This window comes from Coregonus clupeaformis, chromosome 7, assembly GCF_020615455.1.
Source record: "Coregonus clupeaformis isolate EN_2021a chromosome 7, ASM2061545v1, whole genome shotgun sequence".
NCBI lineage: Eukaryota > Metazoa > Chordata > Actinopteri > Salmoniformes > Salmonidae > Coregonus > Coregonus clupeaformis.
In genome coordinates this window covers 16,386,156-16,410,983 of record NC_059198.1, presented here as the reverse complement: position 1 = coordinate 16,410,983, position 24,828 = coordinate 16,386,156, and the positions used below count along the sequence as shown (strand labels likewise).

Genomic DNA, 24,828 nt, shown 5'->3' with positions numbered 1-24,828 from the left:
CATCTTGATCTTCACACAATAACTGAGTGACTCAACCCTAAGACACCTCCATCTATATAAAGACAATGATGAGAGGCTAACATGATAACAAATCATTATCCGAAAAGTCTTGACTGAAAATTAAGCATAGACTGCGTTTGACCTAGCTCGTTATCAACTTTTAGCCTGGTGTATCATCTCAGAGAGAGTTAACCTTTTTCAGAGTTGCTTTATCTCTGAAATATTTTTAAATCAACAGCCCAGTGATCCAAGTCCACAAAACATCCATCATAGCCTCTGACGACCCTGATTCCTTCCATTACTGTCTGTCTGGCCTCCCTTAGACACTATAGCTGTGATGGATGTGTAGGCCTAAGGGTGTGATCCTTTGTCTGTACAATACTGTGGGAAGAATTTCCTCCATGGAGGCTAGGTTGAAGATGGGTATATTTTGAACCTAGCATGGACGACAGTAGATCATGCTATTATATTCTACTTCAGTTAAAGGTAGACTCAGCCATATGACATAGGTGCAGAAAGTAAACAGCATAATGGGGTCGATTTCCGCAACAACTAAAAGCGTTGAAGCACGAGCCTCAACTTCTCTGCTGTTTTGGTACCCTGTCTTTTATCTCGCTCATCTCAATATCTGCGGTGCTGCTCATGGTAACATTATTTAACCGAGTCTACGTTTAAGTTATATTCTATTGTATTATATTTATTTAAGTTCAGTTCATTTCTGTTCTATTTAATTTATTTAAGTTCAATTCAGTCCAGTTCAATTATATTTTATTATATTCCTCCAGGAAAAGCCAATGGTATCTGGTGACACTGTCTGTGGATAGGGACGGGTCCGTCCCCCTCCGACCAGAAGGCTTGGCTGTCCTTCCCGTGAGTCTCAATAAAGTTCCATAACTTCAAACCCCTTTGCAGGAAGAATCGTCAAAGCTCGTGCCTCACACAACATTTCGTTTATACCCTAATGACCACAAGACAAGATATCTCAATCAATCATGTAAGGAGGGGAGACATGTTATTCTTTTTGTGGGAATAATAAATACAAAGTGGCACTTAATCTCTGGTTGTTAATCTCCCAACAGCTGTTTAAAAACCGTAGCTACAAACTTCGCGTGGGAGAAGAACGTGAGCGACCACCAGCTGTGTGATTGAATGGCTGAGGGCTCAGTCACAGGTAAAGTAGCTTAGCTAGCAGTTAGCTAATTTAGCTTGCTGGCTAGCTAACTAGATCACTCCCTTTAGTTGTAACTAAGAGTGGCTAATCATTTAGTTAGCTCCCATGCTATTTAGCTAAATCATAGCAAATAGAAATTCAAAGTCAAGTTACAGGGCTTGTTTTGAGTTGTCACATTGCACTCCGCTAATGTTATCAAGCTAACTGGCAGTGTCACCCATCTCTCAGTGAGTAACCCAATATAGCAGACGTAGAAAGACGCCAGAGCGAGTTGTTTTTCAGGGGAAACGGAAGTTAGGTTGACAAACACTGTATCCCTGAAAACCAGAACTCCGCTTTCTGCCAAGGCAGCTAAGGGTGCTCACTCAGTGCACGCGTTCGAGCGGGTCACTTTTGGAAAGTCGTCTTTCAGTGTGTTTCATTATGGGGATAAAAATTGACCTACATGTCGACTGCATGAACGTTACAACCATGTGATCAAAGGCCTGTAACTAGTGTTTTTGTTTGACACGCGAACAGGACCAAAGCCATGACTGAAACAGGAAGCACATTTTCCGAGATTCATATGTATACAGTGTACAAATTAATATGATATTTGAGTCTCTCTCTCTCCCCAATTGATAGTACAGTTTCAAAGCCGAGAGACTCAACATCGCGATACTTCCGGAACGCTTGTGAAACAGACCAAGCAGACTAGGCCAGTGTTAGAGAAGTCAATAAGAGAAGTTAAATTCCTCCTTAGTAGTTAATTTTCTCGAAATGTAAAGGCACAACCTAGATTCGAGCCAATGTCTTAAGTAGTTGAACATGTTATTACTCAACAATCTGACACGTTTTCATTTGTGTCAAAAACAACTATCATCTTCGGGGAGGTTTAATGGAAGTTGGCATCCAATATGTTACATTACCACACCCAACTGAACTATAGTATAGATCCATTACACTTTGTGATACAAATGCGGAACTGGGGAAAAATCTAAAGAATACATATTTTAATTACCATACCAACTAACCCTATACTCATTAAAACCCACCACCTTATTCCACTACTTTAACCCTATCTGATCCTGCCAACGGCCTGAGAGGACAAGACACTACCACTCAACACACCATGCAACTCATCTGAAGTCATCTCGTACCCCCAAGTACTTCTCTGCAGCTGCCAACACATCTATTTTCTGTGATTTCCTTTCCTTTTCTGCAGTACAGTTGATAACCATTGCTATGAATGCGAAGAAGCAAAACTTACTGAAGCATATATCACTCATTGGCCTATCTCTCTGTGCTGGCACAGATCTACTATTCACAGGGATCCTCTTAGAATCCCTCACCCTTGACCCATCCTCCTCTACTTTCTTCACTGCCTCAGCATACGACACCTTCTGCACTACTCTGACTAGCCACCTCAACCTGCTTCTCTCGCACCGGACACTTCCGATCCCCAGCAACATGTGCACCCCTACAGTTGACACACACAACTTTATCCACCAAAACTACACAATCCTCTATCCCATGCCCTCCTGCACACTTCCCACATCTTGGAATCTCCCTCCTACACACAGCTGCAACATGACCATAAACGTTTCACCTGAAACAGCGCAGTGGATTCACCACAAACGCTCTAACTGGATAAATGATATATCCTAAAATGACCTTGTCGGGTAAAGACTGACTCAAAAGGACTGACAGTGACTCCTCTGTTTCACCATGCTCACCACCAGGTCTGCGTCGCACCAAACGGCGGGCATCACAAACACCAGAAATCTTCAACTTCAATTGCTCCACCTCCACACTTAACACTACCCCAGAAATCACTCCTTTCAACGGTGCCCTGTTCCTAAGGGCAAAGTAAGAAACAGATCTTGATCTAAGTTGTGTCGCACGGAGCGCCTGTTCCCTCTGATCTGAAGAAACACAAACATTCATCACAAGTCCACGTCGGGTTACCTTCACCGACTCAACAGCACCCACCATCTTTTCCACCCAACCTGAAACCACCTATGGATCAGCCAAAAGGCCTGGTTCCACCCTCTTCAAAAATCTCACTCCCGCTGGACCAAATGTATCTTTATCATAACCATGTCCATCAATGCAGGGCTCTGGCTCCGAGCTCCTCACAACATCTTCTACCCCTTCCATTTCACCTCCAGAACTCAAACTGGCGTCTGGCTCACTCTGTTTGAACTTGACACCTAGCCTCCTCGACATACCCTCTTCCTTGTTAGTGCTAGCTTCAACAGATGCAAACCCATCGTCTGCCTTCCTCAGTCTTTTCAACCTCCTCTCTCTTTCCCTCCAATCCTCCTCCCTTAACCAATTACCTGACTCCTGATAATATTCAACTTTTCCAAGCCAAAATCTATTTTTAGCCACTTCGAGAAACATGCTAAGCTCTGTACTTCCTCTACTTCAAACACACTACTCGTCTGTCACAACTTTATATCGAAGGAGTGCCTTTGATTTGACGGCCTACACATGCGCAGTTCAGCGGGTGACGACCGTTAGACCCGAGGATGTGTTTCTATGCATGTGTTTAGCTAGCCAACATCGCCATGATATCGCCTACAAGTGAGTGTGATCGGGGAGAAGCACTTTCTGCCTATTGTCATACTGTACTGTCTTTGGTACAATTTACACACTGCCTATATTTAGTTAGTTGTGTGATAGGGGGGTTGGAGACATGTTTATTTCGACATTACAAAGAAAAACTTTTATAAACACTGCCACGTTGCACTGAGCCTTGCTGTTGGAAAACCACATCAGTGTCCGACTTTCAGCTGTCGCAGATGCACTTCCCCCGACTTCACTCCTCGACTTTCGTCTGCAGTCGGTTGCTTCAGCCTTACCACTCAAACAAGCCCAGTGACTCACTTGCAATGCCGGCCGGCCCTTGCTCGGTTTTGATTAGAAGGTATACAGCTTTTGTCAGATTTTGATTTTTTGAAGCGGGTTAGGTTAAGGTTAGCTAAAATGCTAAATAAATCAACTTTTGATGTTAATTTGACAAAAGCTGTATCCCTTCTAACCCTTCTCGAAGACCCAAGGCATTAAAGGTAGACTCAGCGATATGATGTAGATGCAGAAAGTAAACAGCATAGTGGGTCAATTTCCGCAACAACAAAGAAAATTTAACCACGAGGCTCAACTTCTCCGCTGTTTTGGTGCCCTGGCTACCACGCTGTGAACAGTGTGAAGTGAACCCGTGCACATGTGCATTTACAGTGTGTGAGCGAAGTCTTGCATCTCGCCCATCTCAATATCTGTGGTGATGCTCGTGGCAACGTCATTTCGCTGAGTATACCTTTAACAAGGCATTCTGCCTTATCCCAAGGGTTCTCAGCTATAACAAAGTGTCTATTGGACCATTCTAGCCAATGAGAGGGCAGATACGCTTGTGCACAGGCCATAGAGATAGATAGAGGACTCATCTTTATCCGTGACATTATAGCGTGGGCAGTGCCAATGAAGCTATCTCCATTTGAAAGTAGTACATTTTCATCTTCATTGGCTGATTGCTCCCAACTCATAGGAATCCCCACCCGGTTGACTACTTTAAAATGGTGGAAGCCCTCAATGGAAATGTCCATGCTTAAATGGGTTATATCCATGAGTCCTCAATATATCTCTATGACAACAGGCACAACTCCGATATACACTGAACATCTTCCAAATATTGAGATGCACCCCTCCCTTTTGCCCTCAGAACAGCCTCAATTCATCAGGGCATGGACTCTACAAGGTGTCAAGCGTTCCACAGGGATGCCGGCCCATGTTGACTCCAATGCTTCCCACAGTTGTCAAGTTGGCTGGATGTCCTTTGGGTGGTGGACTATTTTTTTTATACACATTCACACAGGAAACTGTTGAGCGTGGAAAAATCCAGCAGCTTTGCAGTTCTTGACACAAACCCGTGCGCCTGACACCTACTACTATACCCTGTTCAAAGGCACTTAAATCTTTTGTCTTGCCCATTCGCCCTCTGAATGGCACACATACACAATCCATGTCTCAATTCTCAAGGCTTAAAAATCCTTCTTTAACCTGTCTCCTACCCTTTATATACACTGATTTTGAAGTGGATTTAACACGTGGCATCAATAAGGGATCATAGCTTTTACCTGGTCAGTCTGTCATGGAAAGAGCAGGTGTTCCTAATGTTTTGTACACTCAGTGTAAGGTATTTGTATTTTATATATTTTTTGTTGACCAAATTCAACACTCATTGACCTCCATACAAAAATTCCTCACTTTGTATGCTTATTTTCGTGCACAGATTTTGGGCGAAGAAAAACATCTCGCTTCGCTTCTTTCTCTCTGGCTATAATCACCACTTACCGGTGGGACCATGTGAACAACAATCCCAACGCTCTGTTTTAACATTTACAAACGTCAATAATTATCACTTGCGATACAGTTTTCAAAACCATATGGAATTATCTTTCATATCAGTGAGAAATAATCTTTCGAATAGAAAATATACGCTTACTGTATTAGGTCAGATCCAAACGGCTGTGTGCCTCCAGCCAACAAACTATACTTCCGCTACACTTCCTCCCCAGTTACGCTTACACACAGGTGTTCGAGCACGCTAGATAGCTAATTAGCGCAGGTGGTCGTCTCGGTCTTCTGTCTGTCTTCCGTAAACAAGCGCTCTAACATGGAGATATTGCTGTGTGGGAACACTAACCCTGACCCTATTTAGTGTCTATGATTGGGCTAGGCCGGCCCTAGCCTTTCGGGGGGCCCTAAGCAAGATTTTAGTCACCCCCCCTTGATGGCGGAGATAAAATGTTTAATTTTAAAGCTAATGTCCTGCAATTCTACACATTTTGCCAATACTTATGCCATGTAAGTGATATCTGAGTGAGCGTGACTAATAATATCAAATGGGGCCCCCTGGAGGTCAGGGCCCCTGGGCAGATACAGGTTTAGATAGCTGGTTAGAGTAAATTACCAATCTAAAATGTTTTGCTGACTTGCTAATTGAGTAACTGTCAGTGACTGACATTACATGAGAAAAACTGCTGATGCACAATTTCGAAATTGCACCTTGTGTATTCTACTATTCTAACTCAACAGTAGCTTGTGACCCCAACTGAGTTCCTAAAAATAATATGTATTAGTTATTTTTTGGTCACTTATACCCTGCTCACTTCGCTAGTCTGTCAGTGTGGCCCAATTATATACAGTCATTGCTATTGCCACATTATGTGAGATGCATGTTCATTAAACTTTAGCCTGAGAAGCTGGCTAGCTACATAGCCTAGGCTAGTACTGGTTGACTCATGCGCTAGCCAGCTAGCTATTTTTTTAGCAATGGCTCTGGCCTTGTTTGTCTAAGGTCAGCCAGTGAGCGCCTCAAACAAATAGCGCACATTGTTGCTTACTTGTCTGTAATGATAGTTGAGGCCAACTTAGCTAGATGACGTGCTCTCGTATCAAAGTCCAGGCCGTCCTGAAGAGGATATCTGTCATACTCAGAGCTGTCATACTCATAGCCTTGACACATGACTCCAAAGACAAGGCGTTTTAAAGACATTAATACTGTTAAACGCCTTGTCTTTGGAGTCACTTGTCAAGCCTGTCTTGCCTGCGTCTACACTCTAGTTACGATGCGGCTTCACATCTTTCATGCCAAGCCACTCACTAATAAGTAGGCTATATATTTTTTATGCATAGACTCTCTGGATTTGAATCCAGATGGGACTTCATCACGACAGAAACGTAACCAGCAGCAATCCAGGAGGGGTTGGAACAGAGAGAACCACAACCGTAACTGGAGTGGTTCTAATAATTACGGCCCAGCACCACAGCAGCAGCAAGGCCATTTTCACCATGGGGTCAAACAATCTCATGTCCATGACAATTTAACTCTCCCTGTAAATTTCCATCCTCCTCCCTACCACCAAGAGGATGTACCAAGGGGTCGAAGAAGAGGAGGGGGTAACGGAGGTGGTGGGGGAGGGGGCCGAGGCTCAATGGGCCAGCCTCCAAGGTGGAATAGGCCTGGGGTTGACACTGGAACTGGCCCCCCTGCCTTACCCGGGGGCCACCATGGACTGCTTGGTGGTGGTGGAGGCAACAGGCCTGGAACACCCCCCATAGACGGGCCTAGCTGGCGTCGACGAGACCCTGGCGGCCTGGGTGAAGAGGTAGGGCCTGCCCACGAAGACCACCAGGACACCTCCCCTGAAAAGCCCAGATGGTTCAGCCAGGAGCCGCGGAGAGAAGAGAGAGGGGAAAGGAGCGCTAAAGGACCTCCTCACTCTCTGGAAAAGCACGAGAACCAGGAAAACCATTCTACAGGAGGAGGAGGCTGGGAACCTGCTGAGCCCAGAGAAGAAACACGACCATCAGAAATGGGGGCCAGAAACCGGAAAGGCGGGAGAGCCGAGGAAAGGAACCGCCACGTCGACGCTCAAAAGAAATTCCCCGAGCCCAAGCGACGCCAGGGGCCTATCAAAGTATATCCCCAGGAGAGGAAGGACCCTGAGAGGGGAGCCAGAGAGACCCCCTCTGGCCATCGTGACAAACCGGGCTCCAGCACTGAAGAAGAGCCCAGCTGGAGGGGTCAGGGGAGAGGCCAGGGGAGACGCACCCCCCTGCAGGACAGAGGCCAGAGGAGAACACCTAACTCAGACCACAGGCCTGGACAGAAGAGGTGGGACAACGTGCCCATCAAGAGCAAGGAGACTCAGACAGGTGAGAGGACAAAGTTTCATGGCTTTTCAATAAGTCCCACAGTAAAAAAATAAAAATAACGCCAAGCTAAAGAAAATCTGAAAACATTTTTGATTGGATCTGTCATTTGTAAATGAGTTTGTTCTGAGAGTAGTTATCATGTTCATATTGTGTTCCAAATGGCACCCTATACATGATGCACTACTATGGTCCCTGGTCAAAAATAGTTCACTATATAGGGAATAGGGTGCCATTTGAGAAGATACCATCGTTTGGTCTAGTTACTCTCTCCTCCATATCTGTCCAGGTTGCCTGATCGAGCAGCTGTCTGAGGAGAAGTATGAGTGCATGGTGTGCTGTGAGGTGATCAGAGTCATGGCTCCAGTCTGGAGCTGCCACAGCTGCTTCCATGTCTTCCATCTCAACTGCATCAAGAAGTGGGCCCGCTCCCCAGCCTCACAGGCAGATGGTAGGCCTAACACACACAGACGATTCGGCACTGCCTAACAGTCCCTTCAGCTCTTCATTTATTCATGAGTTTCAACACAATAGTCTTCTATAGATGGCACAATGCTCCCCCACACAGACAATACAGGAGTGCAAATTCTGCTCGACAGATGGTACTTCTGTACATTGATGATGCTACAATATCCACTGTGGCAAAAGTGTGATCCCAGTGACCTTATCTTAATGGCAGCTAATGTGCAGTGATGTTACTACTGTACTAAAAATCAAATCAACGTTTACTGGTCACGTACACCGATTTGCAGGTATTATAGCATGTGCAGCGAAATGCTTATGTTACTAGCGCCAACAGTGCAGTAGAATGTCTCACAAATACAATACAAGTACACAAATAAAAACAATCTAATCAAGAATTGACTGAACGAGTCCAATTAACAATAAAGAGTAGATATATTAGAGTGAGCATGTCAGAATCCAGAATATAAATACGTGGTGTGATTAGACAGTATTTGGAAAGAAAATGGTATGTACAGTAGTAGGTATATTAGGATGAGCTATGTTGAGAATACAGTATATACATACACAGTGAGTAAACAACAGTATATAAACAGAATATGAGGTGACCAGCGTTCAATGACTCTAAATACATGGGGCATTAGTCTCAACGTTCAGGGCAGAGTACCGGGCAGGTAGCCGGCTAGTGATGACTGTTCAACAGTCTGATGGCCTGCAGATAGAAGCTGTTTTTCAGTCTCGTAGAGCTCGGACAATAAACCGAAAATTATCGACACCAATCACTTATCGCAGGCATTTTGCTGATATCGTTCATTAAGATAAGTAGCCTATAATAGAGAAATGTGAAGCTTTAAATGTTTGCTAATATGGGTGATTGTTCATGGGACGATTGATAGCTATAATCATCAAACTAGTAGTGGTAGTTTAAAGGATAGATAATAGCAGTGTGAACAGACCGTGGCTCGGGTGGCTGAGGTTCTTAGAGTACAACATTACAATCTAAGATATAGTGTACAATATTGTGACTCACCATTTAGCTAATGAAATGCTATGTAAGTTGGTATATGTAATATGCAAACTTTGCTCTAATTTGCAGAAACAAATGACGGGTGGAGGTGTCCGGCCTGTCAGAATGTTGTCTTCCAACCCCCAAACATCTACAAGTGCTTCTGTGGTAAGGGATTAGCTAATAGCCAATTTTAGCCATTATTCCCAGACAGTAGTGCATCCCTAGTCTTTCGCTCTCTTTGAGATGCTTTGTGAATTATAACTAATAGAAAGTTTCCTTACAAATAATTATTAATCTCAATGACACTAACCTGGTAAAATAAAGGTTACATAAACAAGTAGTAGAAATCAATGTCCTTGTCCCGAGTTCTGGAGTTATTTCCGTATACTGTGTTGAATTATTCTGGTATGATTGACAGGCAAAGTGACCAACCCTGAGTTCCAGCGTAGTGAGATCCCACACAGCTGTGGAGACATGTGTGGGAAGAAGAGGAGCGGAGCGGACTGCAAGCACCCCTGTAACATGTAAGCCACAACCCAATACATGCAGAACACACCTCAACCCACCACCACATAACAATCTGTTGTTCTACAACATGAAGTCGTTATCTTGATTGTGTCCCCTATGTGGTTGTGTCCAGGGCTCTAAAGTGTAACCATTTTGGTTGCATATGCTCCTAAATATTTTTGCTGGGTGCACCAGTGCGCCTAGAAGAAAAAAAATTTGCCCAGATAATAATTGTTGTAATGATTAGGCTTTGCTCTACCGTTGTTTCCGAGTGCCCTAGAGCGCATATATTCGTTAGCATCATGGTTGTACCATTACTACAGCTGAAACTGCTATTTTCTAGCCCAAACAGATGAAAAGATATGACCCTTTTTACCGGCACAACATTTTTTTCTTCCTTTGGCGGTTTGGTGAGCCGCATTTTACATTCAAAAACCATGTCGCAGGACGTTCTAAAACTACTCGGGGGGGCAGGCATTTGTTTACACCTTGTTCAGTCATTTTACCTCATTAGCTAGCTAGCTAACAACCTGGTAACTTTACTAGTAGGCTATATCCGAACATTTGGGGGAAAGAAAGAAAGGAAAAGGGATAGCTTCTTAAGGAGATCAATGATTATAGTAATGAAGGAATGACTGATCTCCTTCATGTCATCACTCACAAACTTGATGTTTTTAAAGAGACAGTGTACAATTTTCAATGGAATGCATCTCAATAGGTAAGTAGTGCTTTTACACAATGTAGAAACCTAATATTCCACAAATGACTTTGCAATTTCAATGACAGGTATTTGTATCAACATTTAAGCTTTTTATAATAAACAAAAATGTATTTACAGGGTTACTTAATAGTTTTACGGCACAACAAGTGCTTCAGAAGTACAGTATCTGGAATTCATATAGACCCAATATAGGCTATCTCAATAAATAAATACAATATTTTCTGGTGCTTCTAAATTTTATAAGTTGGGAGCATTAGTGCTACCAATGAAAAATTTTAATTTAGATCCCTGGTTGTGTCTCACCAGCTTGTGTCACCCCGGACCTTGTCCCCAGTGTCCTGCCTCTGTCACCAAAGCCTGCATCTGCGGAAGAACCAGGTACTGTATATCCTACTGACCTAATGTCTGAGTCCCAAATGGCACCATTTTCCCTATATGATGCCCATAGGGCTCTGGTCAAAAGTAGTGCACTATATATGGCAGGGGTGGGCAATAATTTTGGCTTAAGGGCCACAACGAGATTTCAAAATTCAGCGGAGGGCTGCACAGATTTGCGGGCCAGAAAAAGGGCAGTTATTTGAAAACATATAGGTCCATTATCATTTCTAAAATAATAACCGACTGTTAATTTACATGCCTTAGCTTAGGCTGCCAAATGTGCTCAATTTCTGTGTCACTATTACTGAAGTATAACAATTGGTATACAGTGCCTTCGGAAAGTATTCGGACCCCTTGACTTTTTCCACTTGTTTTTACGTTACAGCCTTATTCTAAAATGGATGAAATAAATACAAATCCTCAGCAATCTACAAACAATACCCCATAATGACAAAGCAAAAACTGGTTTTTAGAAATGTTTGCAAATGTATTAAAAACAAAAAACAAAAAAGTATTCAGATCCTTTGCTATGAGACTTGAGCTCAGGTGCGTTATGTTTCCATTGATCATCCTTGATATGTTTCTACAACTTGATTGGAGTCCAGCTGTGGTAAATTCAATTGATTGGACATGATTTGGAAAGGCACACGCCTGTCTATATAAGGTCCCACAGTTGACAGTGCATGTCAGAGCAAAAACCAAGCCATGAGGTCGAAGGAATTGTCTGTAGAGCTCCAAGACTGGAATGTGTGGAGGCACAGATCTGGGGAAGGGTACAAAAACATTTCAGCAGCATTGAAGGTCCCCAAGAACACACTGGCCTCCATCATTCTTAAATGGAAGAAGTTTGGAACCACCAAGACTCTTCCTAGACCTGGCTGCCCGGCCAAACTGAGCAATCGGGTGAGAAGGGCCTTGGTCAGGGAGGTGACCAAGAACCTGATGGTCACTCTGACAGAGCTCCAGAGTTCCTCTGTGGAGATGGGAGAACCTTCCAGAAGGACAACCGTCTCTGCAGCACTCCACTAATCAGGCCTTTATGTTAGTGGCCAGACGGAAGCCACTCCTCATTAAAAGGCACATGACAGCCCGCTTGGAGTTTGCCAAAAGTCACCTAAAGACTCTCAGACCATGAGAAACAAGATTGAACTCTTTGCCCTGAATTCCAAGCGTCACGTCTGGAGGAAACCTGGCACCATCCCTACGGTGAAGCATGGTGGTGGCAGCACATGCTGTGGGAATGTTTTTCAGCGGCATGGACTGGGAGACTAGTTAGGATCAAGGGAAAGTTGAACGGAGCAAAGTACAGAGAAATCCTTGATGAAAACCTGCTCCAGAGCGCTCAGGACCTCAGACTGGGGTGAAGGTTCACTTTCCAACTGGACAACGACCCTAAGCACACAGCCAAGACAACGCAGGTGTGGGTTCGGGACAAGTCTCTGAATGTCCTTGAGTGGCCCGGACTTGAACCCGATCTAACATCTCTGGAGAGACCTGAAAATAGCTGTGCAGCAACGCTCCCCATCCAACCTGACAGAGCTTGAGAGGATCTGCAGAGAAGAATGGGAGAAACTCCCCAAATACAGGTGTGCCAAGCATGTAGCGCAGGGTTCTTCAATTCCGGTCCTGGAGGGCCGAAACACCTCTGTTTTTCATCCTCTCCTTCTAATCAGGGGCTAATTCAGACCTGGGACACCAGGTGAGTGCAATTAACTACCAGGTAGAAATAAAAAACAGAAGTGTTTCGGCCCTCCAGGACCGGAATTGAAGAACCCTGATGTAGCATCATACCCAAGAAGACTCAAGGCTGTAATCACTGCCAAAGGTGCTTCAACAAAGTACTGAGTAAAGGGTCTGAATACTTTCCGAAGGTACTGTAAGAAAAACCCTGAGCCCCCTTCCACTCACGGTAAAATACTTCCATATTTCTCTCTGCAGTCAGCCAATGCGGTGTGGCCAGGCCACTGCCATCCACTGTGACAAGCAGTGTGAAGCCATCCTCAACTGTTCGGAACACACCTGTATCCAGGTGTGCCACAGCGGACTGTGCCAGCCTTGCCCGCTACAGGTCAAGCAGGGTGAGATTCTCAGTCCCAATATATCTTATTACTGGGCCAGGAGTTCTCCCTGACCATGTGATTTGACCAAGAACGTTTCTGTCCTTAACAGTAAAATGGCATTCCTTGACAATAATGAGGAACTCCGTGATAAGTAATGATGGCTAATGGTTTTAGCCACTGTGATGGATTTCACTCTAATGCATTCTGGTGTTTTTGTCTCATCTGTTGTTTCCTGCTGTTGCAGTGTGCTACTGCGGTGTTGTCTCTCGGGAGGTACTCTGTGGGACGGATAAAGACAACTTTGACGGCTCAGGACACTTCTCCTGTCAGAAAGCATGTGGCAAGTAAGTTCTAACCAGCAGCTTCAGATTAATAGGAAAATACAATTAGTTTTCTCCTGTGAGAATAATATTATAGATATAGATTATCTATTGCATCTTATTCATAGATTTACTTGTTATTGATTTGTGATATGTCCCCCCCTTAGGATGTTGGACTGTGAGGCCCACCAGTGCCAGCAGGTGTGCCACCCTGGGCCGTGCCTGCCGTGCCCGCGCTCCCCCAGGCTGGTGAGGAGCTGCCCCTGTGGGCAGACGGCCCTGGCCAAGCTCCTGGAGCTGGGCTACCCCGAACGCCGCAGCTGCTCCGACCCCATCCCCTCCTGTGGCAAGACCTGCAGCAAGCCTCTGCCCTGCGGCTCCAATGGTAACACAAGACACTGTGTCCACATGTATAGTGTCTCTATGGGATTCAAATGTGTTGACTTGTTCTCCACTTCATTCCAGAGACCATCCATATCTGTGAGAAGCTGTGCCATGAGGGCAGCTGTGGTCCCTGCTCGCTCACCTCCACCATCAAATGCAAATGCGGCTCTAAGACCAAGGTTAGTCCTCAAAAACAAGGACCTATGGTGTTTGTATCATGCTTGTATCTTGAGTGCAAATCTTCAAATGTAATGTTCTGTATAGACTGCGCACCGTTGTAAATGGAGGTGTAATTATGTTCTACCAAAGAGCACCACTGAAGACTAGCTCTTTGTTTTTAGGATGTTCCCTGTGCAGCTATCCAGAATGAAGGTGAGATTTTGATCATTCTTTGAGGGGGTATAGCTACTGTACTTCATAAAAGTAGATCTGTCCTGTACTATACGGTCCTGTACATTCCTGTACTGTACGTTCCTGTACTTAACTCTTCTCTTAAATCTCGTTCCTTTCCTCCCAATTCGAGATGAACTGATTTTTACCTGTGAGAAGCGCTGCCTCAAAAAACGCTCCTGTGGCCGACACAAATGTGGCGAGCTGTGCTGTGTGGTGAGTAACCGAAAGGTGTTCGTGCGCACGTTCGTGTGTGTCACCCAGTTATGAAAGGACACAGTCAGTAGGTAAAGCCACAAGTCATACTCTAATTAGCTGAACTGGTGTCTCACTGACATATGTCCCCCTCTACCTACTATCTAACTAGTGTCACACTGACATATGTCCCCCCCACCCCCTAGGGCGCGGAACACAAGTGCTCTCTGATCTGTGGCTACAAGCTCAACTGTGGCCTCCACCGCTGCCAAGAGCTCTGTCACCGTGGGAACTGCCAACCCTGCTGGCAAACCAGTGAGTTCCAATCAGAGGTCCCAGTGCTGCTCCCAGTGGCACTGCCAACACAGATGTTCACATGCCAGCAGATGCCAAAGTCAATTGACTCATTTTACCCGGTCTTTGGGATTCTTTGTAGTTCAAATGTTCCTTATCTTACCTTGCTTAAGTCTAGAGCACTTCCTAGGAAGGCCATTTACTATACCAGCGGACTGTGAATCATAACTTCCACTTCAGTCAAATGTTCACTTACTGTAGTCTCCTATTGACATCCAACGTGTTAATTGTCGTGATACAGTATGTTATTGCTTGATCATTGAGATCACATGGCCCCAGTCGCAAAGTCACACCCCCAAAAAATAAAAAAAATAAACATCACACCCCAAACATACTGTAGGTTCTCATAGGCCACGTCCCTCTGAGTCTCTGCCTGTTTCCTGTGTGTAGGTTTTGATGAGCTGGCCTGCCACTGTGGGATGAGTATCCTGTTCCCACCCATCGCCTGTGGCACCAAGCCCCCAGAGTGTAAGAACCTGTGTACCAGGAGACACGAGTGTGACCACCCAGGTAAAACCCTGCAGTAGTGACTACTGCTTTTTCACTTAGTTACCTCTTTGTTTCAAATATGCTGTATTAGAGAGCAGAAATATAAATGCATATACATGTACATTTAGGAATCATCATTCATATGCCATCTATTTGACTGTCTCTGTCTTTGACAAAACTGTCTGCAAAAGTTTATTCCTCATTGGTTCATACTTTCTGATGTTTGTCCTCAGTGTTCCACAACTGCCACAGTGAAGAGAAGTGCCCACCCTGTACCTACCTCACTCAGAAGTGGTGCATGGGAAAGCATGAGGTAACGTTGCTGATGTTAGCTGCCTCTACCTAACCTTCACCCCTTTAAAGGCATACGGTGCATCCCAAATGGAACCCTGTTCCCTACTGGCCCTGGTCAAAAGTAGTGCACTATATAGGGTGCCATTTGGGACGCGTCCATAGTCACGACACTTCCACTAAAGCCGTCCCCTCTTCTCCTGCCCCCTGCAGCAAAGGAGCAACATCCCGTGCCACCTTCAGGACATCTCCTGTGGCCTGACCTGCAACAGGGTGCTGCTGTGTGACCTCCACCGCTGCCGCCGCATCTGCCACCGGGCAGAGTGTCTGGCCGAGGGCGTCTGCAGCCAGCCCTGCCTGCTGCCCCGGCCCGACTGTGGCCACCCCTGCAACGCCCCTTGCCACAAGGGCAGCAGCTGCCCGCGGAGCACCTGCACTGCCAAGGTACAGAAAATGAGATGTTCAACCATCTGACTCAAGGGATTTAAAAAGAAAAAGGCTTAATAAATGAAATATATGTTGACCCTGTGCCATAGAGAGACTGCACTACATCTAGGGTGACATTCTGACAGTAAACGTGGAGATTTTCCACAAAATGACCGTAACTCTTCAAATACTGGGCACATGGATCAGACATGGAGATGGAATACAGGCAGCATTGTTGGACAGCAGCAGAAGTCTTCTTGTGGCCAGGGTTTGTGTGAGTTTCCACCTCTGTCCCACAGGTGGCCCTACAGTGTGACTGCGGTCGGAGAAAGGAAACGGTAGTGTGCACGGAGGCAGCCAGCGCCCATCAGAGGTCGGTGTGCGTGCCTGTGCAGTAGAATCAATGGTTTTTAGATCTATCTTGAATGCGTGCACTAAACCAGAGTTTGCTGTTATTCCACCTGACATTTTCAGAACTTGACTGTGTGTGGTGTCAGACCGGGTATAACTGTAGCAATGTACTGTAGGTATGCAGCCATTGCCATGGCCAGTAAGCTGTCTGACATGCAGCTGGGTGACTCTGTAGACATCGGTCTCATCACTAAGAAGGAGATGAAACAGACCAAGTAAGATGGGACCAAACCTGACTCCAAGCTTACAGCATACAACACTTACAGTAAATCACCTTGTACTAAATATGAGTGTGCCATATCCAACTTATTTTTTTGTGTGTTCTGGCTCAGGTTGGAGTGTGACGAGGGTTGTGCTGCACTGGAAAGGAACAGGTCAGTTGTTACACTGCTATTACACATGCACACACTTGATATTTGTAGCTCTCGTGACATTTAATATGCACAGCTTTAGGCTGTCAAATTGATTTGTTTCCTTCAATGTACTGTCAACTTGAGAGCCTTCTCCTGTCTTGAGAGAGACTGTAATCTTTAGATCTGTGGACCTTTGTCTGCCCGTGTTTTATGACCTGGCTGTGTGTGTCTGTGTCCTGACAGGCGATTGGCTGAGGCCTTGCAGATTGACCCGTCAGTGAACCCCTTCAACATGCGCTCTTCCTCCTCAACATACAGTGACAGCCTCAGAGTTGATGCCAGGTGGTGTACCAATACATAGAGTATTTTCTCTGCATGCCAAGGTCTGACTTCACCACAATGACTACTGAAAAAGTTCTCAAATATATATATGTGCATGTTGTTGTGGTGCTTATATTTCCCAATTGAAGGCGGATTTATGGCGCTGATGTACTTCGAGCCAAGACCGGTGTCCTTTTTGAGACATGTTTTCACATTTTCATTGATGGATAATATTTACCACGATCACGTCATTTCTGTATTTTTCACATTTTAGAAAAGATTTTAAGTTTGTCAGCGAGGTAGAAGAGGAGATCAAGAATCTGGTTGAGCTCACCAGCAAGGTAAGGGACCAATAGACATGATCTGTGGCCCAAATGGGACCCTATTTCCTATAATAATAGTGCACTACATTTGACCAGAGCCCAATGTGGGAATAGGGTGCCATTTTGCACGCAGACAGTGATTTTCACACAGAATTACACAGATCATCAAAAATGTCTACAGCTGCACCATCAAGAGCATCCTGAACGGTTGCATCACCGCCTGATATGGAAACTGCTCGGCATCCGACCGTAAGGCGCTACAGAGGGTAGTGCGTACGGCCCAGTACATCACTGGGGCCAAGCTTCCTGCCATCCAGGTCCTCTATACTAGGCGGTGTCAGAGGAAGGCCCAAAGAATTGTCAAAGACTCCAGTCACCCAAGTCATAGACTGTTCTCTCTGTTACCGCACGGCAAGCGGGACCAGAGCACCAAGTCTAGGTACAAAAGGCTCCTTAGCAGCTTCTACCCCCAAGCCATAAGATCGCTGAACAATTAATCAAATGGCTACCTGGATTATTTGCATATTTTTCTTTACAATGCTGCTACTTGCGGTTTATTATCTATGCATAGTCACTTTACACCTACTACCTAAATGTACATATTACCTCAATTACCTTGACTAACCTGTACCCCCACACATTGACTCTGTACCGGTACCCCCTGTATATAGCCTCGTTATTATTTTGTTACTTTTTTTAACTTTAGTTTATTTAGTAAATATTTTCTTAACTTATTTTCTTAACTGCATTGTTGGTTAAGGGCTTGTAAGTAAGCATTTCACGGTAAGGGCTATACCTGTTGTATTCGGCGCATGTGACGAATAAGATTTGATTTGACCTTCGAAAAGGACAGGTATAGGAAATGTCACCCACGTCTTAAACGGAGAACAATGTGTATTAAGAGCATGACCTAAGAGCAGTTAGATGTAATGGGGCTAGATTGGAACGCTTAATGCAGGGCCAGCATTTCCCTATACATGATTGGGTTTCCCTAAACCACTACCAGTTTACCAGAGGACCTTCAGTTTGCATTGAGACTGAATTTGGCTAAAAGGTTCTGGTCCACTTAGTTGAAGGAGTGCTGGAAAGGCTTGAAACACATTTGAATGTCCTTGGTTATTATGATGGGTATTGATAATATCCACGATGGGTTCTATTTGTCGTCAGTTATCCCTTTTGGTTCTGAAAACATTCGGAAAAGACTACTTTAGTCAGCATAACGTCAAGTGAATCGGCTCCGGTAGCTTGCAATGTTTAGGACAAAATGTCATGAACTGAGTGGAAATACAAATGTATTTATTTAAACCTTAAATGGGTAATTCGGAACTATATTTCGTAGTGGAAACATGAAGTCTGTTAAGGGACTGTGTGTGGAACCCGTTTGCAGGGTAAACAGTCCAAAAGGAGCCACTGCTTCCCCCCCATGAACAGGGAGCACAGGAAGCTGGTCCACGAGCTGGCGGAGGCCTACAACGTGGAGAGTGTGAGCTACGACAGCGAGCCCAAACGCAACATAGTCATCACCGCCATCAGGTAAACACCTCGACAGGAAAACGTTTCTTTAGTAAGGCAAGTTACACTCCACCTCAAAATAGACACATTTCTGTTAACTTGAAAAGACTACATAATTACTGTCTGTGCAACAGTATCAGCTGGGTATATTTTGTATCAATAGATGTGTATTGTGAACAACTGACAAAATGTGTGAAGTCTGGCATTCTGAGGATGTGCAGTAACTTTGTGCTTCTTGCTGTGCGCAGGGGGAAGTCTGCCTGTCCTAACTCAACCCTGACCTCCCTGATAGAGAGAGACACTGGCGTCCCGAGGGCTCCTCTACCCATTGCCCATATCAAACATAGCAGCAAGTAAGCCTGGGTCTTTTCACTCTCACAACGTCCATATAATCACGCCACAAACACACACACACACACACACTTGGTTCTTAGTTCGTAGCATCTCAATGTCCCAATGACTTGTAACTAGCTAGTTACCTGTGGTTGTTTTTGTCATCAGGGCTGACAGTGTGAGCAGCTGGTCCAAGTCAGTCAAAGAAGAACCGGTGATCGACTACTTCGATGTCCAGGATTAATAAAGAAACAAAAGAAGCAAGCCTCATGGTGTAACAATCATACTAAATAAAGAATGCTTCTGCTGCTCGTCGATTTTCGGGAAATCTGTGATGCTATCTCCCCTCCCTCATTTAGGTTATTTAGCTCTTGAAGGCCAACATGTCACTACAATACTATTTTGTAACCATGGTAAAAGTGTAATGTTTGAGACTGTGCCATGAGCATCATTGTTCAGTGGCATTACAGCGCTTCCTTTACGCAAATGCGTACTCTCCAGACTTTGAAAATAATAATTGATTGCGTTTTTATAGGTAGCAATTTTCACAAGTTCTCAACGCAGGACTACCAGTATTTTGTATTCTACGAGGGGACATACCTTACACCTTATTTAAATAAAGCAATTTTTCAATGGTTTTGTTGATACTTTACTTGCTGATATATTGCAGATTAAGGTTAAAGGGGAAGAGTTAGCTAACATGAAAAAGAGCTAAAAAGTAGTCAGTAGTTGAAAAGTTGCTAATTAGCTAAAATTCGTTTTTGCTTATGCACTGACAGATACTATGAAATATAACTATACACAAGATACTACTACATTATAATGAAGTATTTTGAGATGGAAGGCTTATTATATGCTATAATCTTTGGCTACTGTCTTTAAAGTACATTATGTGTTGGTACTTTAGAACATAAACTGGGTTGCATTTAACTACCGGTATATAAACAATTACATTATGATGCTCAGGTGATGGAAGGGGCAGGATCAAAACGCCCTGCATCTTTCAAAAAACGAGCTGCAGACAGATCTTCATCCTTTGTGCCTTTTTCATCAACCTGGTCTCAGAGCATTTCGTATTATTCTGTATGTAAATACGAGACACTCCATTTAGTATTATACCTTACATTTATAATTTGTGGATGTCCATCACCCATTTCGTATGATATGTTACGAATTACAATTCGTATTCTATATTACGAATGAGAAAAATGTACAATATATGAGTTTGTGAAACGTACAATATGTTACGAAAATGCTAAATGTATTATATGTCACGATTTTGCAAAAGTATGATATGTTACAAATTCTAGCTAAGTGGCTAACGTTAGCTGGGGTAGAGATTAAGGTTAAATGGGAAGAGTTAGCTAACATGAAAAAGAGCTAAAAAGTAGTCAGTAGTTGAAAAGTTGCTAATTAGCTAAAATTGTGTGTGATGAGATTTGAACTAGCAACCTTTAGGTTGCTAGACGTTCGCGTTAGCACTCAACCACCCTACTTTCGTTTTTGCTTATGTAACCATACGAAATGAAACATATACTAAATGGTGTCTCGGATATACCTACAGAATAATACGAAATGGTATGAGACCAGGTGGCAACCCAACCATGGACTATATAGGAGACTAGTCCTTGACTGTTTACATCCCTCGTGAAATATTGGTGGGCAGACAGTATGTTTCAACGGTAGAATGGGTAATTTGATGACATTCCCCTGCTAGTCCAATTTTTCATTTTATCCCGTCTCCAGCAGAGCACGCGCCTGCGCTTCTTGAACCGAACTAAGAATCACCAGACCCGGCTCCATCCCCGAGACTGCGTCCCCTGTGTCTACAGTCGCCGATGAACCAGTCTACCTAATGAGGGAGTGATCGAGAGTTGCTATTGGAAGCCGTGAGCAAGTTCAGGAGTGAACACCGGACAGATCTTTAGAAACATTACAGTTTGCCTTCAGTGCTCGGACTGGATCTCAGCAATGGAGAGAAAGGTAAGAATTGTGCCCGCAGCACACGGTTTTTTATTGTCTTGACATTCGTTTTCTTTTATACTATGTGCTCAGTGCTTCACCCCTGCATAGTGAGAAAAAAATGTTTTCCACCATTATAGAGCTCCCCAGCCCACGGAATCAGAAGGCGCATTGCCAGCCGGATTAGTGCGCACGGGAGTTTTCCGACTGGGTCTAGTTTGTGTATCTGAAAATCTTTTGATGAATTGTTGAAACTATCCTTTCATTTTCATGTTTATTCCTTGAAAATGCTATCTAGGTATTTTATTGAAACGTGAAGATTGACATCCGACCGCATGTAAACTGTCTGCATCAGTGCATCACATAATTAATTATACAAGGCTATACAATAGTTGTAGCCTGCACCTCACCTCACCCCTCCCCTGAACCACCACCCAGCCCCGTTTTCCGCCGTTGCAGACACGGCCGGCTTGTTAACCTTGACTAGTGTAAGAAATAGACACTTAAGCAGCAATAGGGGAGATGCACACTGTATCCGACCAGAGAGTAGACCGACAGACAACACTCCCCTTCTCTGTTTGCCGCATGTAGAACAACCAAAGTGTGAAATGACTCTCATTCACTGCTCTCTTCTGTCTATGCCCTATGGCTATAAAATAGGCTAGACGAAATTGACATGGCCTTTATTTGTTGTGTTGTATGAATACAATTCCCATGTTACATGAAGTGTCCTAAAACCTATTTACATTGTAGCTACATAAATGGTACATTGTAATTACAGTGTAAAATCGAGGTTGTAGGCTACTTACTGCCATGTTTGTAGGTTGTGTAATTATACAATACACAAATATCTTCACATCCTCTCACTATGTAATTAGTGTTTTAGATTAGAATATTCAGTTATCTCCATTTGCAAATGCTTGGGATTATGTATACCACAAACAGATGACAGTTCTAAGTAATAAGTACTGTGTAACAATTGTTATTTCACTTTACCTAAACTGCCTATGTGGTTTTTGGGAACTTAATATAATGTGGGACCACTATGGGTCAGTAAGTAATTGAACCCATTGCTCTGAGGATTATCCCAAGTTTATGATCCAGTTCTTTATGGTTGGTAGATATACAGTATTTCTCAGGTGTAGTGTAGTGGTAGGCCCAAAAAATTACTTTATATATTTGAAACAACATAAGCCAATATACTACAACATGTATTCCTCCTGTAGCTCATTTGGTAGAGCATGGCGCTTGCAACGCCAGGGTTGTGGGTTCGATTCCCACGGGGGGCAGTATGAAAAATGTATGCACTCACTAACTGTAAGTCGCTCTGGATAAGAGCGTCTGCTAAATGATTAAAATGTAAATGTAAAACATGTAATGTATTCAACCTATATTTTATATTTGGAGGTTGGCCTCTTAATCCTGTTAGGATTGTGTTGGTTTAGTGATAGTGATGTGAGGGGGTGGTAGTTTGGTAGGCCTCTATGCAAAACTTTCCTTTGCCTGTGGCTCAGTGGTGTTTGCAGAGACAGGGGCATGTGGAATGCACTATAGCATTCTGGCCTCAGAAGCCTTCTACATGGATGCATCGCATCTCATGAAAAGGTTTGGAGCAGAGACTCAAGCTCCTCTCTATATCTACTGTATGTAGGGGGCTTGATTATCTGTGCAATGTGTTGGGATTATTTTAAAGCTCAAACACTAATGCTTCTATACTAATCAAGTAATGGTGGTACTCATTGTGAGGATAGTGGAGTAGCTACAGGTAACTGCCCAAATTATGGAAACACTTGAGTAAATGAGGGATACAAAGTATATTGAAAGCAGGTGCTTCCACACAGTTGTGGTTTCTGAGTTAATTAAGCAATTAACATCCCATCATGCCATTATTTTGGCTACCATGGCTATGCCCCTATAGGATTACAATGTCCCCCATCCACAGGGCACGAGTGGTCACTGAATGGTTTGATGAGCATGAAAACGATGTAAACCATATGCCATGGCCGTCTCAATCACCAGATCTCAACCCAATTGAACATTTATGTGAGATTCTGGAGCAGCGCCTGATGCAGCGTTTTCCACCACCTTCAACAAAACACAAAATGATGGAATTTCTTGTGGAAGAATGGTGTCGCATCCCTCCAATAGAGTTCCAGACACTTGTAGAATCTATGCCAAGGTGCATTGAAGCTGTTCTGTCTCGTGGTGGCCCAACGCCCTGTTAAGACACTTTATGTTGGTGTGTAATTTATTTAGTCAGTTACCGGTATGTGTGAGATATAAGGCACTTTCACTTGGTCTTCTAGTAAAACACTGTGAACTAGATTTGTTGCCCGAATGTAGGCTAGTGGTGGCATTTATCTTGATCATCATTTGTCCTATTTTACTACAAAGCATGTCAGTTAGAGGGCGATTCAGTTACAGCTTTATAATTCAATATCCAAACTCGTTATGCATTATTACAAAAACTGCTGTGGTCGTACTGAAGTTTTCCATCCAATACATTTTGATGATATATATGAGCGGCATTTCATTCTCCCTTGTGCTTAGATTCCATCCAGACAAAGAAAACAGTGGATTTCCATGCTATAACCCTGTTGGAATGTGTGGCTTCTGCACTGTCCCTCGTGCAGTGTCAGCATTTCACCTTGCAATGTGTGAACTTACTGTGGCTCTGCCGAAAAGTTTTCATTGGAAAACGGGTTGCAACTGCTTATGTAGCTTATAAGTGCTAGGGAGAAAACTTCCTCAAGGCAGTAACATATCGCACTAACTTCTTAAAGATGGCGTAAGCTTGATTTAAGTGTTGTTGTCTATGTACAGAAGAGGCGTGGCACATGTCACTTTAGAGGGGTGAGGCATGACCCCTAGCCCTGACGGTCAGCATCAGCCATTGGTACAGACCAGTGGTCAGATCTTTTTTCATCCACCTAATGGTTAAGGCCAGGGCTGTGAGTAAGGTAAACTGATCCTAGATCTGTAGTTAGGGTCAGCCTCTACCTCGAGCCCTGAGAGGGAGTCAGATGGTCCACCCTGCTGCATTCAAGTCTGCAGGGAAAGAAAAAGTGCCATTAGTATGCATGGGACTGTCACACCTCAAGAGGCCTGATAAAATATCAGCTCTTTTTTCACAAGAGACACTTAAAGGATGGCTGAACAGTAATATAACCCCTCTACATCTACCTCTCTCCTTTCTCCCCTCTCTCCCTCCTTCCCTCTCTCTCCATCCCTCCCTCTCTCCCTCTCTGTTCTCTTGAATTTAAAATACCGGTAGATAGATGACCCATCATCCCAACAGGGGAGAGATGTAGGATGAAAGTTTTGTTCGAGTGCCCATAGTTTTCTTTTTGCTCATGAGCCATGATTTGGCTTCACAGCAGAACTTCTTGAGAACATGGCTTATATGGTACCTGAATATAAGTACGGTATTGGTCATATCATGACCCACTTTCTGTCATTATGTTCAAGGCATTTCAGATTCTGCGATGACCTTGGATAAGATGGGTCTATGAAACTATGCCCTCATATGCCCTCAGTTAAAACAAATTTGTACCCCTCTCCCCAAATATTAGGTAACCCTATTGAATGGTCCTTGGCTTTTGTGTTTAGGATTACTTGCAGGGAGATCTGGACAATAAGCACTTCCTTATTTGGCTGGCAAGGAATGCCCTGGCTGTACGAAAGAAGGGCCAAGCTTTTGTTACCCAGGAAACAAACTACATTATTGGCTTGGTAGACTTGGGCTTGATAGGAAACG

General features: G+C 44.0%; 2 protein-coding genes across 3 annotated transcripts in view; both read left to right on the top strand.

The window, feature by feature from the left end:
• Positions 1–900: 900 nt before the first annotated feature.
• On the top strand, positions 901–19,746 carry LOC121569906 (transcriptional repressor NF-X1). Of its 2 annotated transcripts, XM_041881220.2 has the most exons (25): positions 901–994; positions 1,080–1,171; positions 6,851–7,873; positions 8,160–8,321; positions 9,429–9,506; positions 9,760–9,865; positions 10,876–10,947; positions 12,886–13,025; positions 13,252–13,351; positions 13,495–13,712; positions 13,793–13,890; positions 14,053–14,083; positions 14,235–14,317; positions 14,503–14,611; positions 15,041–15,160; positions 15,373–15,452; positions 15,644–15,874; positions 16,156–16,229; positions 16,384–16,482; positions 16,600–16,641; positions 16,864–16,962; positions 17,216–17,282; positions 18,652–18,797; positions 19,025–19,129; positions 19,278–19,746. In XM_041881220.2, the coding sequence occupies exons 2-25, from the start codon at positions 1,150–1,152 to the stop codon at positions 19,351–19,353; spliced, it is 3,381 nt and encodes a 1,126-aa protein (XP_041737154.2). In that variant the 5' UTR covers positions 901–994; positions 1,080–1,149; the 3' UTR covers positions 19,354–19,746. The 2 variants fall into 2 exon arrangements, with proteins under 2 accessions (XP_041737154.2, XP_041737155.2); XM_041881221.2 differs by lacking the exon at positions 19,278–19,746 and having other exon boundaries at positions 19,025–19,133.
• Positions 19,747–20,739: 993 nt separating this feature from the next.
• Positions 20,740–24,828, top strand: part of LOC121569907 (SWI/SNF-related matrix-associated actin-dependent regulator of chromatin subfamily D member 3) — a 45,652-nt gene continuing 41,563 nt past the window's right edge. The window contains exon 1 of the mRNA XM_041881227.2: positions 20,740–21,092. Coding sequence (XP_041737161.1) covers positions 21,081–21,092 — 12 coding nt within the window. The 5' untranslated portion in view covers positions 20,740–21,080. The remainder of the gene's footprint in view (positions 21,093–24,828) is intronic.